This window comes from Lepidochelys kempii, chromosome 21, assembly GCF_965140285.1.
Source record: "Lepidochelys kempii isolate rLepKem1 chromosome 21, rLepKem1.hap1, whole genome shotgun sequence".
NCBI classification, from domain to species: domain Eukaryota; kingdom Metazoa; phylum Chordata; order Testudines; family Cheloniidae; genus Lepidochelys; species Lepidochelys kempii.
Window position 1 is genome coordinate 18,113,795 of NC_136400.1, and position 12,027 is coordinate 18,125,821.

Sequence of the window (12,027 nt, forward strand, 5' to 3'; positions counted from 1 at the left end):
CAGGGTCAAATTCAAATAAAGCCAACCATCCCCCAAGGAAAACATGGTGCTCATGATCCCATCCTGTTGCTTTCTTCAGAAGTTCAATGGCTCTTTCTAAGAAAGCCATTAAGTAGCATTGTTTTTTATTTTTTTTTAAATAAACAGTGAAGTGCACCAATTAGCTAGAACTTCCTTTAACAACAGTGCCTCCCCTTACAAAGCCAGACAGAAGCAGTCCCTCATCTGCTGCCTCCCAGTCATCACAAGTACAGTGTCCAAATAGACAGTGCTCTTGCAGGTAGGTGCAAGGCACATTACAGATGTGTAGTTTGGCTCGTATCTGTTTTCCTTGTCTGGGGCATAGGATGCTGTGTGAACTGCCACAGAACCACAACGTTACTTATTATTGTAAAAGTGGGCACAATGGCAACACAGAAAATGTTGCTTTCACGTTTTTTTCCTCTCCACTTTGGAATTATTTTCCTTATATATGGTCTCAGTCTGAAATCCCCTTGGATATGGCAAGATGTTTTTCATCAGTTCCTCCAAAAGAGGGATCCTGCACGATAATGTACCATTACCAACTTATAGCTCCTTTACTTATTTATTTTTGAGGTGGGGAGAAGGGAAGTGAAAAATCATGAAAAGTCTCAGATTCATAGACTTTAAGACCAGAAGGGACCATCATGATCATCTAGTCTGACCTCCTGCACATTGCAGGCCTCTGGCTGAGTTACTGAAGTCCTGAAATCTTGATTTAAAGATTTCAAGTTACAGAGACTCCATGGTTTGAACTAGAGTAAACAAGCAGGTGACCCATGCCCCACACTACAGAGGAAGGTGAACCCTCCCCCCCACCCCCCAAATATGGTTATCAGTTAGACCCTGAGCATGTGTGCAAGACCCATCACCTGGACACTTGGGAAAGAATTCTCTATAGTAACTTAGAGCCCTCCCTATCTAGTGTCCCATCTCTGGCCACTGGAGATATTTGCTAATAGCGGTTGCAGATGGGCCTATGCCATTGTAGGCAACCTCATCATACCATACTCTCCATAAACTTGTCAAGCTCAATCTTCAAACAAATTAGTATTTTTGCCTCCACTACTCCTCTTGGAAAACTGTTCCAGAACTTCACCCCTAATAGTTAGAAACCTTATAATTTCAAGCCTAAACTTGTTGATGACCAGTTTATATCCTTTTGTTCTTGTGCCAGCATTGACCCTTATCTTTGCTCTCTATAAATACATCAGAGGGACAAACACCAGGGAGGGAGAAGAGTTATCTCCCTTCAGCCTTCATTTTGTTAGGCTAAACAAGCCAAGCTCCTTAAGTCTCTTCTCGTAAGATAGGTTCTCCATTCCTCTGATCATCCTAGTAGCCCTTCTCTGCACCTGCTCCAGTTTGAATTCATCTTTCTTAAATGTGGGAGATCAGAATTGCACACAGTATTCTGGATGAGGCCTTGTACAATAACAACAATTATCCATCTCTACTGGAAATACCTTGCCTGATGCATCCTAGGATTGCATTAGCCTTTTTCATGGCCACATCACATTAGCATCTCATAGTCATCCTCTCTCCTCCTCTGCTGCTTCCAACTGATAAATCCCCAGCTTACAGCAAAAACTCTTGTTGCTAGTCCCCTAGTGCATGATCTTGCACTTTGCACTATTAAATTTCCTCCCATTTCTATAACTCCATTTTTTCAAGGTCAGCCAAATCTCCTTGTAGGATATTCTGGTCCTCTATATTGGTTATACCTCCAACTTTGTGTCATCAGCACATTTTATTAGCTCTATGTAGCTCAAATGCTTGCCTCTTTCAGAAACAGAAGTTGGTCAAACAAGAGATGTTACTTCACCCACCTTGTCTCATTAATGAAAATGTTACATAAGATTGGTGCCATGCCCAATTCTTCAGGAACTCCACTAATAACCTCCCTCCAGGCTGACAGTTCACCTTTCAGCATGACCCATTGTAGTCTCCCCTTTAACCAGTTCCTTACCCACCTTTTGATTCTCATATTGATCCCCCTCTTTTCCAATTTAATTTCCCATGTGGAACTGTATCAAATGCTTTAGAGAAATACAGGAAGATTAAATCTACTGTACTTTTTCCCCCTTGCCACTCACATCATTTTGTGCTGTACCACCACTTTAAGAGGCCTGGGAGGGTTATAGCAGTATTATGATGCATCCACATGGCCCTTACACTAGTTTATCCCAGGCTGAAATAGAGTAAAGGTGATTAAAAAGCAGTTTAATTGTTTTGATTGAAGTGGTGAGATAAAGCAACAGAAGGCAATCATACTCTGGGGGAATTCTGTGCCACTGTGCATGTGCAGAATTCATGTCCCCAGCAGATTTCTTTGCTTCCCCACAGAAAAATGAATTCTGACAGGGAAGCAAAGGGAAGCTGCAAGAGCGGTCTTGTGCCCCTCCCTAGAAGTGCGGGTGCATCATTTCCGTTGCCTGGAGCATCCAGCAGAGAGGTAAATCACTGCAGGGCTGGGGACACCCCAGCTGGTTGCTCCTCCCCTGCACTGGGCTCAGCTGCTAATCCAGGTGGGCTGGAGGAGGATGAGACTTCCTCTTCCCCTGCAAGGAATGGCCAGGGCTGAGGTTGAGTCAGACCCACCCCCCAGAAACCTGCCCCGGCTGCAGGAAGCTCTGTACGCCTCCCCCTGCTTCCTGCACACAGGGCAAAGGGGTGACTGTACAGGGAGGTGCTGCCCCTTCCACCCAGCCCCTGTGCATCTGGACCCCCACCCCGCTGAGCCTCATTTTCTCCCCCCCATCTGGACCCCTGCCAAGCCCCTCCTCTCCCCCCCCCCCCCCAAGCATCCAGACCCTCCACTCTTGCCCCCTCACCCCACACCTGGATCACCCTGATGAGCCTCCTGCACCTGGACTGCCACCCTACTAAGCCCTAACCAGCTGAACCTAGACCCCCACTCCGCCAAGCCTCACTTCTTCAGCACCCAGACTGCCCCCTGCTGAGCCCCAGCACCCCAATAAGCCCCATCTCCCCCTGCCCAGACCCCCTCAGATGACTCCCAACCTCCTTCACCTGAACCATCCTGCAGAGTCCCATTGCCACTGCACCCAGAACCCCCCGTGAGCCCCTGTACATCCAGATCCCTGCTGCATCTGGGCCCTCCAAAGAACTGCTGCACCCTATATCCCCCCACAGAGCCCTCTCACCCCACACCCAGATCCCCCCCACACTTGGATCCTGCCAGGCTGAGTCTGCCTGCCCATGCCTGGTTTGGGGCCAGGGCGGATGTGTGTGTGAGACTCTGTCCTTCTTGCTTTCTAGCTTGGCGCAGCTGGTGCAGAGGAGCAGGTCGCCAGGTGTTTCCCTTGTGCTGTGTCAGGGTCAGGTGCTGAATCCCTGTCCTGGGGGGACGGGGGTGATTGCCCATCTCTGTGCAGCCAGGGGCATGTGCTCTACACTCCCATGTGGAAGCTTCCACATTTATTATTGACAAATAAAATATGCAGAATTTTGCAGAATTTCAGAATACTGTATGCAGCATTTTTTTTTTTTTTTTTTAGTACAGAATTCCCTCAGGAAGATAATCAGTGCATGCACCCAAAGCTGTGCCTGCCAGCCCAAAGATAGGCCTAGCCCTGTGCCTTCACTTCTGGGACTTGTCTGGAAAAGAAACTTCTGGGAACTGAGTCCAGCACTCTCAATTCCCACTGCTGGGCTCCAGTCACTAGTCAGTGCTGCCCAGCCAAATCACATCACAAAACTCTTGATTAAGCTGTGTCTCAACTAGATTTTAGTAAATACAAAACAAGTACAAACCTTCAGACAAAAGGAAAGACCCAGAGCATCCCCTTCCACCCAGCCCCACAGCTGAGTCCACGTGCCCCAGGCATCACCAAGAACAAGACAGAACGGGTGCCCTGCTCTGCACTGAGAGAGGCTGGATATGGATAGGCAGCTCTCAACCTAACTGAATCCCAACAGACCCACCCACTGCTGGCCCTGGCCCTGGCCCTGGCCCTGGTCCTGCCCTGCCCCTGCCCTGGAACCACCCATCACATGTCACCTACCTTTACCCCATCGCTGCATGCCCGTGACCCTATGCCATAGCTCAGCCCCCCTCTTTGACCTCATTCCACTTCTAGAGCTAGGGTGACCATATGTCCGGTTGTGGCCGGGACAGTCCCTTTTTTAAACCTTGTCCCAGCCGACCCGACTGTTTTGGCAAAGGTGGGCAATTGTCCTGTTTGCCAACTTGATCACTGGGCAAGAGCGAACAGGACAAATGCCCACTTTGGTCAAAGAAGTGGGGTGGGGGGGTGAGCAGCGATGCCATCCCCCACGGGGGCAAGGCAGAGGGCAGGCCGGGCTGGGGTGAGCAGCGACACCAGCCCCATGCAGGGGTGCAGGAGGGCTCGAGCCAGCCCCACCCAGGGGTGAGGAGGGCTTGGGGGAGGGGCCTCGGGCGAGCTCCGTGGGGGGCGGGAGGGAAGCCGGGGGGGGGGGCTTGGGAGAGCCCCGGAGGGGGGGCGGGGGGGGCAGAGGGACTGGGGCCAATCACGGGGGGGGGCTGGGGCTAGCCGAGGGGCGGGGACCTGGGGGGTAGCCAGGTGGGGGGGCTCGGGCCAGCTCCGTGGGGGGCAGGAGGGAAGCCGGGGGGGGGGGCAGAGGGACTGGGGCCAATCACGGGGGGGGCTGGGGCTAGCCGAGGGGCGGGGACCTGGGGGGTAGCCAGGTGGGGGGGCTCGGGCCAGCTCTGTGGGGGGCGGGAGGGAAGCCGGGGGGGGGGCAGAGGGACTGGGGCCAATCACGGGGGGGGGCTGGGGCTAGCCGAGGGGCGGGGACCTGGGGGGTAGCCAGGTGGGGGGGCTCGGGCCAGCTCCGTGGGGGGCGGGAGGGAAGCCGGGGGGGGGGCAGAGGGACTGGGGCCAATCACGGGGGGGGCTGGGGCTAGCCGAGGGGCGGGGACCTGGGGGGTAGCCAGGTGGGGGGGCTCGGACCAGCTCCGTGGGGGGCAGGAGGGAAGCCGGGGGGGGGCTGGGGCTAGCCGAGGGGCGGGGACCTGGGGGGTAGCCAGGTGGGGGGGCTCGGGCCAGCTCCGTGGGGGGCGGGAGGGAAGCCGGGGGGGGGGCAGAGGGACTGGGGCCAATCACGGGGGGGGCTGGGGCTAGCCGAGGGGCGGGGACCTGGGGGGTAGCCAGGTGGGGGGGCTCGGGCCAGCTCCGTGGGGGGCGGGAGGGAAGCCGGGGGGGGGGGCAGAGGGACTGGGGCCAATCACGGGGGGGGCTGGGGCTAGCCGAGGGGCGGGGACCTGGGGGGTAGCCAGGTGGGGGGGCTCGGGCCAGCTCCGTGGGGGGCGGGAGGGAAGCCGGGGGGGGGGCAGAGGGACTGGGGCCAATCACGGGGGGGGGCTGGGGCTAGCCGAGGGGCGGGGACCTGGGGGGTAGCCAGGTGGGGGGGCTCGGGCCAGCTCCGTGGGGGGCGGGAGGGAAGCCGGGGGGGGGGCAGAGGGACTGGGGCCAATCACGGGGGGGGGCTGGGGCTAGCCGAGGGGCGGGGACCTGGGGGGTAGCCAGGTGGGGGGGCTCGGGCCAGCTCCGTGGGGGGCGGGAGGGAAGCCGGGGGGGGGGGCAGAGGGACTGGGGCCAATCACGGGGGGGGGCTGGGGCTAGCCGAGGGGCGGGGACCTGGGGGGTAGCCAGGTGGGGGGGCTCGGGCCAGCTCCGTGGGGGGCGGGAGGGAAGCCGGGGGGGGGGGCAGAGGGACTGGGGCCAATCACGGGGGGGGGGCTGGGGCTAGCCGAGGGGCGGGGACCTGGGGGGTAGCCAGGTGGGGGGGCTCGGGCCAGCTCCGTGGGGGGCGGGAGGGAAGCCGGGGGGGGCTCCACGCTGTGTCTCGTTTTCCCTTTGGGAAATCTGGTCACCCAACGTATGGCCCCCCCGTCTGGCTTTGACGTCACCACTCAGCCCTGCTCCGGGAGCAACCCCCCCGCGTGGAACCTTCGCCCCGCCCCGGGCCCCTGCTGCGCGCGCCGAGGCGGCACTAATGCGCCTGCGCGGCCATGGCGGCGCCCTGCGCGGAGATGGAGCCGGGCGCGGGGGAGCTGGTTTGCGCGCGGGGCCGCAACCGCAAGGCCGTGCTGTGCCAGCGCTGCGGCTCGCGCGTGCTGCTGCCCGGCGCCGCCACCTTCGCGCGCAGAGAGGTGCGGCCCCCACCCCCCGGCCCCCTCCCCTCCCCTCCCCCCCGGCCCCGGCCCGCAGCGCCGCCCTCCCTCCCCCGGCCCCGGCCCCGGCCCGCAGCGCCGCCCTCCCTCCCCCGGCCCCGGCCCTCAGCGCCGCCCTCCCTCCCCCGGCCCGCAGCGCCGCCCCCCCGGCCCCGGCCCGCAGCGCCGCCCCCCCCCCGGCCCCGGCCCCGGCCCGCAGCGCCGCCCCCCCCCGGCCCCGGCCCCGGCCCCGGCCCGCAGCGCCGCCCCCCCCCCCCGGCCCCGGCCCCGGCCCGCAGCGCCGCTCCCCGCCTGCAGCTTTCTCCCTTCCGGGGCGGGCACCACCCTTCCCGTCTGCCGGCCGTGCCCGGGCAGCCCCCGATCACCTGGTATCCGCAGCGATTCCTGATCAGCCCCTGGCTCTAGTCCTCAGCCCCACCGGTGACATTTGCAGACGCCCCCTTCGTGCTTCATTGTCCTTCTTCAGGCACGTCGTCGTCCTTCAGACCCCGCTCACAACGCGCCTGACTGGGGAGGCTGTTGGTGTCCCCAGACCACTGCGGAGCACCGTGACCAGGCTTGGCTCCTGGTTTCCTTGTGCTGCCCCCAGCCCTGTGCGGGCTTTTTTCTTATATTTATCTCCGTGTGTCTCTGCGGCATGTCTCTTAGTCTGTGCCTACTTGTGAGGCAGGGCTAGCTCTTGTCCTTCGCCTCTGCTCTGCAGCTCCGGCTGCATTGGAGCTGAGCCTGTACAGGTGATCGCTGGTGTTTGTAAATGGCTAATGCCATGTTTTGTTCCTTGACAGCTTTTCCTTCCTTCCATGAAAAAGAAGACAGCCCTGCTTGCCAGCAGCTCTCCGGATGGGGACGTGCTCCAGGATCACTGGCTTGTCGATGACATGTTTTCCTTTGAGAATATTGGGTTCACCAAGGACGTTGGCAATGTAAAGTTCCTCATATGCGCAGACTGTGAGATTGGGCCAATTGGCTGGCACTGCCTAGATGATAAGAAGAGCTTCTACATAGCCTTGGACCGTGTTTCTCATGAGTAGCATCCTGAGTGGAGCTCGGACTCTCTGTGAGGCCATCCCAGCTGGCAGCCAGGATTCCTAGGTACAACCATTCCACGGCTCTTAACATGTACCAACATGAAGCCAGAGGCACCGGATTCATCTTAACAGCTTATTTAAAGCAATAGGCAATTATTGTTACATTCAGTGCATTTCAGCTTCATCTGGTCCTTCCTCCCATTGTAACATGGGGATGGCAATTCCACAGTCTTCCCATTTCTGATTTTTAGTCCTAACTCATGGGCAGTCTCATCTTGGTTCCTGAAGTGTAAAATGTGAGCATAACTCCTGTCACCGGATGTTTTTCCCACAGAAACTCATCGTTTGTTTTTTAATTTAAATTTTGACTGGAATATGGAACATTGCGATTTCAGTGAACAAGCTTTCTTCAAAAGGGAGGAACAAACTCGGAACTGCACCTTTGAGAGGACAGCTAGGTAGACAGAACTTTGCCCATTTTCTCAGGCATTTTATCCAGTTTTAGTGGTTTCTCACTATATTTTGGACTACAGGGTTTGCCCTTCATGCCACATGTAAAAGTTTACAGCCAGGGCAGCTTTCTCCCTCCTTTTAAAAGATTACTTTCCCACTTGCATTTACAGTTTGAATTGTTCATGGCCTGGCAATGAAAGATGGCCTAGGCTGGCACTGCTATGGAGGTTTCATTTTTCAGGAAATATGGGGGTATTTCCTATGTAAGATAAAATCTATAGTCAAATTGCAAAAAGTAAATGTACTTGAACTGCTATAATCAATATTCATGTTCAATTAAATTTATTCCATGTTTCTCAGTGTGATGTTTGTATTGTCTTTTGTCTATAGAGACTAAAGAGGGAGGACAGTAAAGTATACATTTTTGCAAGTTTGTATTGCTTGCTGTAGACTGACTGGTCCCACTGCAAGTACATTTGATTAAGACTCAGCTGAGAAGTTTATTAAGGTCTTTCCAGAAATGTGATTGTGAAACTTGCTTAAAATTAGAACATGCTGCCTTAATACAAAAGTCAAGTTCTTAACATACTGTACAGTAGGGGTTCTCAAACTGGGGGTTGGGACCCCTCAGGGGGTCATGAGGTTATTACATGGGGGGTCTCGAGCTGTCAGCTTTCACCCCAAACCCTGCTTTGCATCCAGCATTTATAATGGTGTTAAATATATTAAAAAGTGTTTTAAATTTATAAGGGGAGTCACACTCAGAGGCTTGTTATGTGAAAGGACTCACTAGTACAAAAGTTTGAGAACCACTGAAAAAAATTGGAAACTGAGTGTCAGCAAATATGGTCCTTGGTATAGACCAGATAATTACAAAAGTTAGCTCTTGGTGAGAGGGACTTGAAATGTGTTTGTTTTAGCTAAAAATGCATCATGAAGAATTGTCTTTTTAAAACTTCATTAGCTTGATGCATGTGAAAGCATTGGACTCTCTGAGTTAAAAGAAAAAGAAAACAGCATGACATATCTGAATAATAAAGAAATGGCTGCTGACAAACCAGCTGCTTTGTCCTGGGTTTTGGGATTGTAGGGTAAGATTTCAGAGAGAGAACACTGCTACATGGACTTCTGCTTGTATTTCTGTGGTAAACTTCATGAACTTTCTAAATCAAAGGAAAACCAAATCATTCTGAAAGTGCTAGCTGACTCAATGACTGGGTAGGATTAAAGAGGTGCAACTATAGTGTTTCCAGGTTGCTGTGTCATTCAGGTTAAACTAGGAAGGGTGTGTGCTATTTGAAGTCATTAACTGAACTGTGGGCTTGGTGCTCCAAATTTAGCTTGAGGTTTGCAGAGCAGCCATGGGGTTTTTAGACTCATCCTTTTAACTTTGAGAAAATATCCGCTTACATGCTCTAGGACAAACTCAGCCTCATTACACGTTTGGGTGATAAAGATAAATGTATACATCTGATATATTTAGATGTTTGTGATGCATTTGACTTGGTACTGCAGTGCATGCTGATTTAAAAAATTAGCAATATTTAATATTATTAAAGAATACATTAAATTAATTAAGAAGTGACTAACTCGCAGATCTCCAGAAGTAGTCAGCAAGGAATCCTCAACTGTGGGGTTCTACAGGATTCGGTACTTGGCCTGCTGCTATTCAATATTTTTATCAGTGAGGTAATGAAATAAATACAAAATCATTGCTGATAAAACTTGAATAACACAAAGATTGGTATAGTGGTAAATGGGGATAAGGCAGTCATACAGAGAGTCATGTTGCATTTTATCCTATTTTCCACGATGTCTTTCAGTCTTTCCTTCAAAAGTTGTTCTAAAGTCTTGTACTAGGGGTCACGCAAATGGGTCTGTAGTTTCCTGGATTACTTCCCACTGCTTCAGTATGGGCCCTATGTTTGCTTTTCTTCAGTCATACAGTACTATCCCACAATTAGATAAATTTATTACATAAGAACCGCCACACTGGATCAGACCAATGGGCCATGTAACCTGTCTTCTGACAGCGCCTGGTGCAAGCAGTTTCAGAGCAAATGAACAGAACAGGGCAATTGTCAAGTGAGCCATCTGCTGTCTTCCAGGGATTACAAATACCTGCTACTGGATTTCATAGAATCCTAGAATATCAGGGTTGGAAGGGACCTCAGGAGGTCATCTAGTCCAACCCCCTGCTCAAAGCAGGACCAATCCCCAACTAAATCATCCCAGCCAGGGCTTTCTCAAGCCTGACCTTAAAGATATCTAAGGAAGGAGATTCCACCACCTCCCTAGGTAACGCATTCCACTGTTTCACCACCCTCCTAGTGAAAAAGTTTTTCCTAATATCCAACCTAAAGCTCCCTCACTGCAACTTGACACTATTACTCCTTGTTCTGTCATCTGCTACCACTGAGAACAGTCTAGATCAATCCTCTTTGGAACCCCCTTTCAGGTAGTTGAAAGCAGCTATCAAATCCCCCCTCATTCTTCTCTTCCGCAGTCTAAACATCCCCAGTTCCCTCAGCCTCTCCTCATAAGTCATGTGTTCCAGTCCCCTAATCATTTTTGTTGCCCTCTGCTGGGCGTTTTCCAATTTTTCCACATCCTTGTAGTGTGGGGCCCAAAACTGGACACAGTACTCCAGATGAGGCCTCACCAATGTCGAATAGAGGGGAACGATCACGTCCCTCGATCTGCTGGCAATGCCCCTACATATACATCCCAAAATGCCATTGGCCTTCTTGGCAACAAGGGCACACTGTTGACTCATATCCAGCTTCTCGTCCACTCTAATGCCTAGGTCCTTTTCTGCAGAACTGCTGCCGAGCCATTCGGTCCCTAGTCTGTAGCGGTGCATTGGATTCTTCCATCCTAAGTGCAGGACTCTGCACTTGTCCTTGTTGAACCTCATCAGATTTCTTTTGGCCCAATCCTCTAATTTGTCTAGGGCCCTCTATATCCTATCCCTACCCTCCAGCGTATCTACCTCTCCTCCCAATTTAGTGTCATCTGCAAACTTGCTGAGGGTGCAATCCACACCATCCTCCAGATCATTTATGAAGATATTGAACAAAACCGGCCCGAGGACTGACCCTTGGGGCACTCCACTTGATACCGGCTGCCCACTAGACATGGAGCCATTGATCACTACCCGTGAGCCCGACAATCTAGCCAACTTTCCATCCATGTTATAGTCCATTCATCCAGCCCATACTTCTTTAACTTGCTGGCAAGCATACTGTGGGAGACTGTGTCAAAAGTCAAGGAACAACATGTCCACTGCTTTCCCCTCATCCACAGACCCAGTTATCTTGTCATAGAAGGCAATTAGATTAGTCAGGCATGACTTGCCCTTGGTGAATCCATGCTGACTGTTCCTGATCACTTTCCTCTCCTCTAAGTGCTTCAGAATTGATTCCTTGAGGACCTGCTCCATGATTTTTCCAGGGACTGAGGTGAGGCTGACTGGCCTGTAGTTCCCAGGATCCTCCTCCTTCCCTTTTTTAAAGATGGGCACTACATTAGCCTTTTTCCAGTCGTCCAGGACTTCCCCCAATCGCCATGAGTTTTCAAAGATAATGGCCAATGGCTCTGCAATCACATCCACCAACTCCTTAGCACTCTCGGATGCAGCACATCCAGCCGCATGGACTTCTGCTCTTCCAGCTTTTCCAAATAGTCCTGAACCACTTCTTTCTCCACAGAGGGCTGGTCACCTCCTCCCCATGCTGTGCTGCCCAGTGCAGTAGTCTTGTTCGTGAAGACAGAGGCAAAAAAAGCGTGGAGTACATTAGATTTTTCCACATCCTCTGTTCCCCCGCCCCTTCTAAATGGAAAAGCACCAGGTTTAAGATGGATTTCAGTACCAGGTGACATGGTCACATGTCCTGTGAGACCTCCAAGCCTTCATTCCTCCCAGCTTGACACACAAGAAGACCTGCCTGCAAACAGAGCCATCCACAGTCAATTGTCCTGGCTGATGGGAGCCATCAAGATTCCAAACCACCATTAATGGCCCACACTTTGCATAATTACACTAGGACCTCCGAGTTATTTCATATTTCTAGTTTTAGATACAAGAGTGATACATTTATACAAATAGGATGACCACACTCAGTAAATTATAAGCTTTGTAATGATACCTTACAAGAGACCTTTTGCATGAAGCATATTCCAGTTACATTATATTCATGCTCATTACCATATTTACATAAAATCATATAGGGTGCATCACAATCACAATACTTGCCTCTTGGTTTAATTTGAGTCAGTAGATTTAGCCTGGACTGCACACAAATGTTGTAGCCGAGTAACTCTCCTTACTGCAATGGGAGCAGG

General features: G+C 52.6%; 3 protein-coding genes across 3 annotated transcripts in view; 2 read left to right on the forward strand and 1 right to left on the reverse strand.

Moving 5' to 3' along the window:
- KLHL12 (kelch like family member 12) overlaps positions 1-3,477 on the forward strand; it is a 114,700-nt gene extending 111,223 nt beyond the window's left edge. The window contains exons 12-13 of the transcript XR_013634870.1: positions 2,368-2,476; positions 3,304-3,477. The gene's annotated coding sequence lies outside the window, so the exon portion shown is untranslated. The remainder of the gene's footprint in view (positions 1-2,367; positions 2,477-3,303) is intronic.
- Positions 1-12,027, reverse strand: part of LOC140901228 (uncharacterized) — a 53,303-nt gene that overhangs the window by 6,293 nt on the left and 34,983 nt on the right. The gene's annotated exons all lie outside the window — the stretch shown is intronic.
- On the forward strand, positions 6,010-8,042 carry RABIF (RAB interacting factor). Its single transcript, XM_073319676.1, has 2 exons — positions 6,010-6,181; positions 6,988-8,042. Exons 1-2 carry the CDS (start codon positions 6,041-6,043, stop codon positions 7,231-7,233), a joined length of 387 nt encoding a protein of 128 aa, XP_073175777.1. The 5' UTR covers positions 6,010-6,040; the 3' UTR covers positions 7,234-8,042.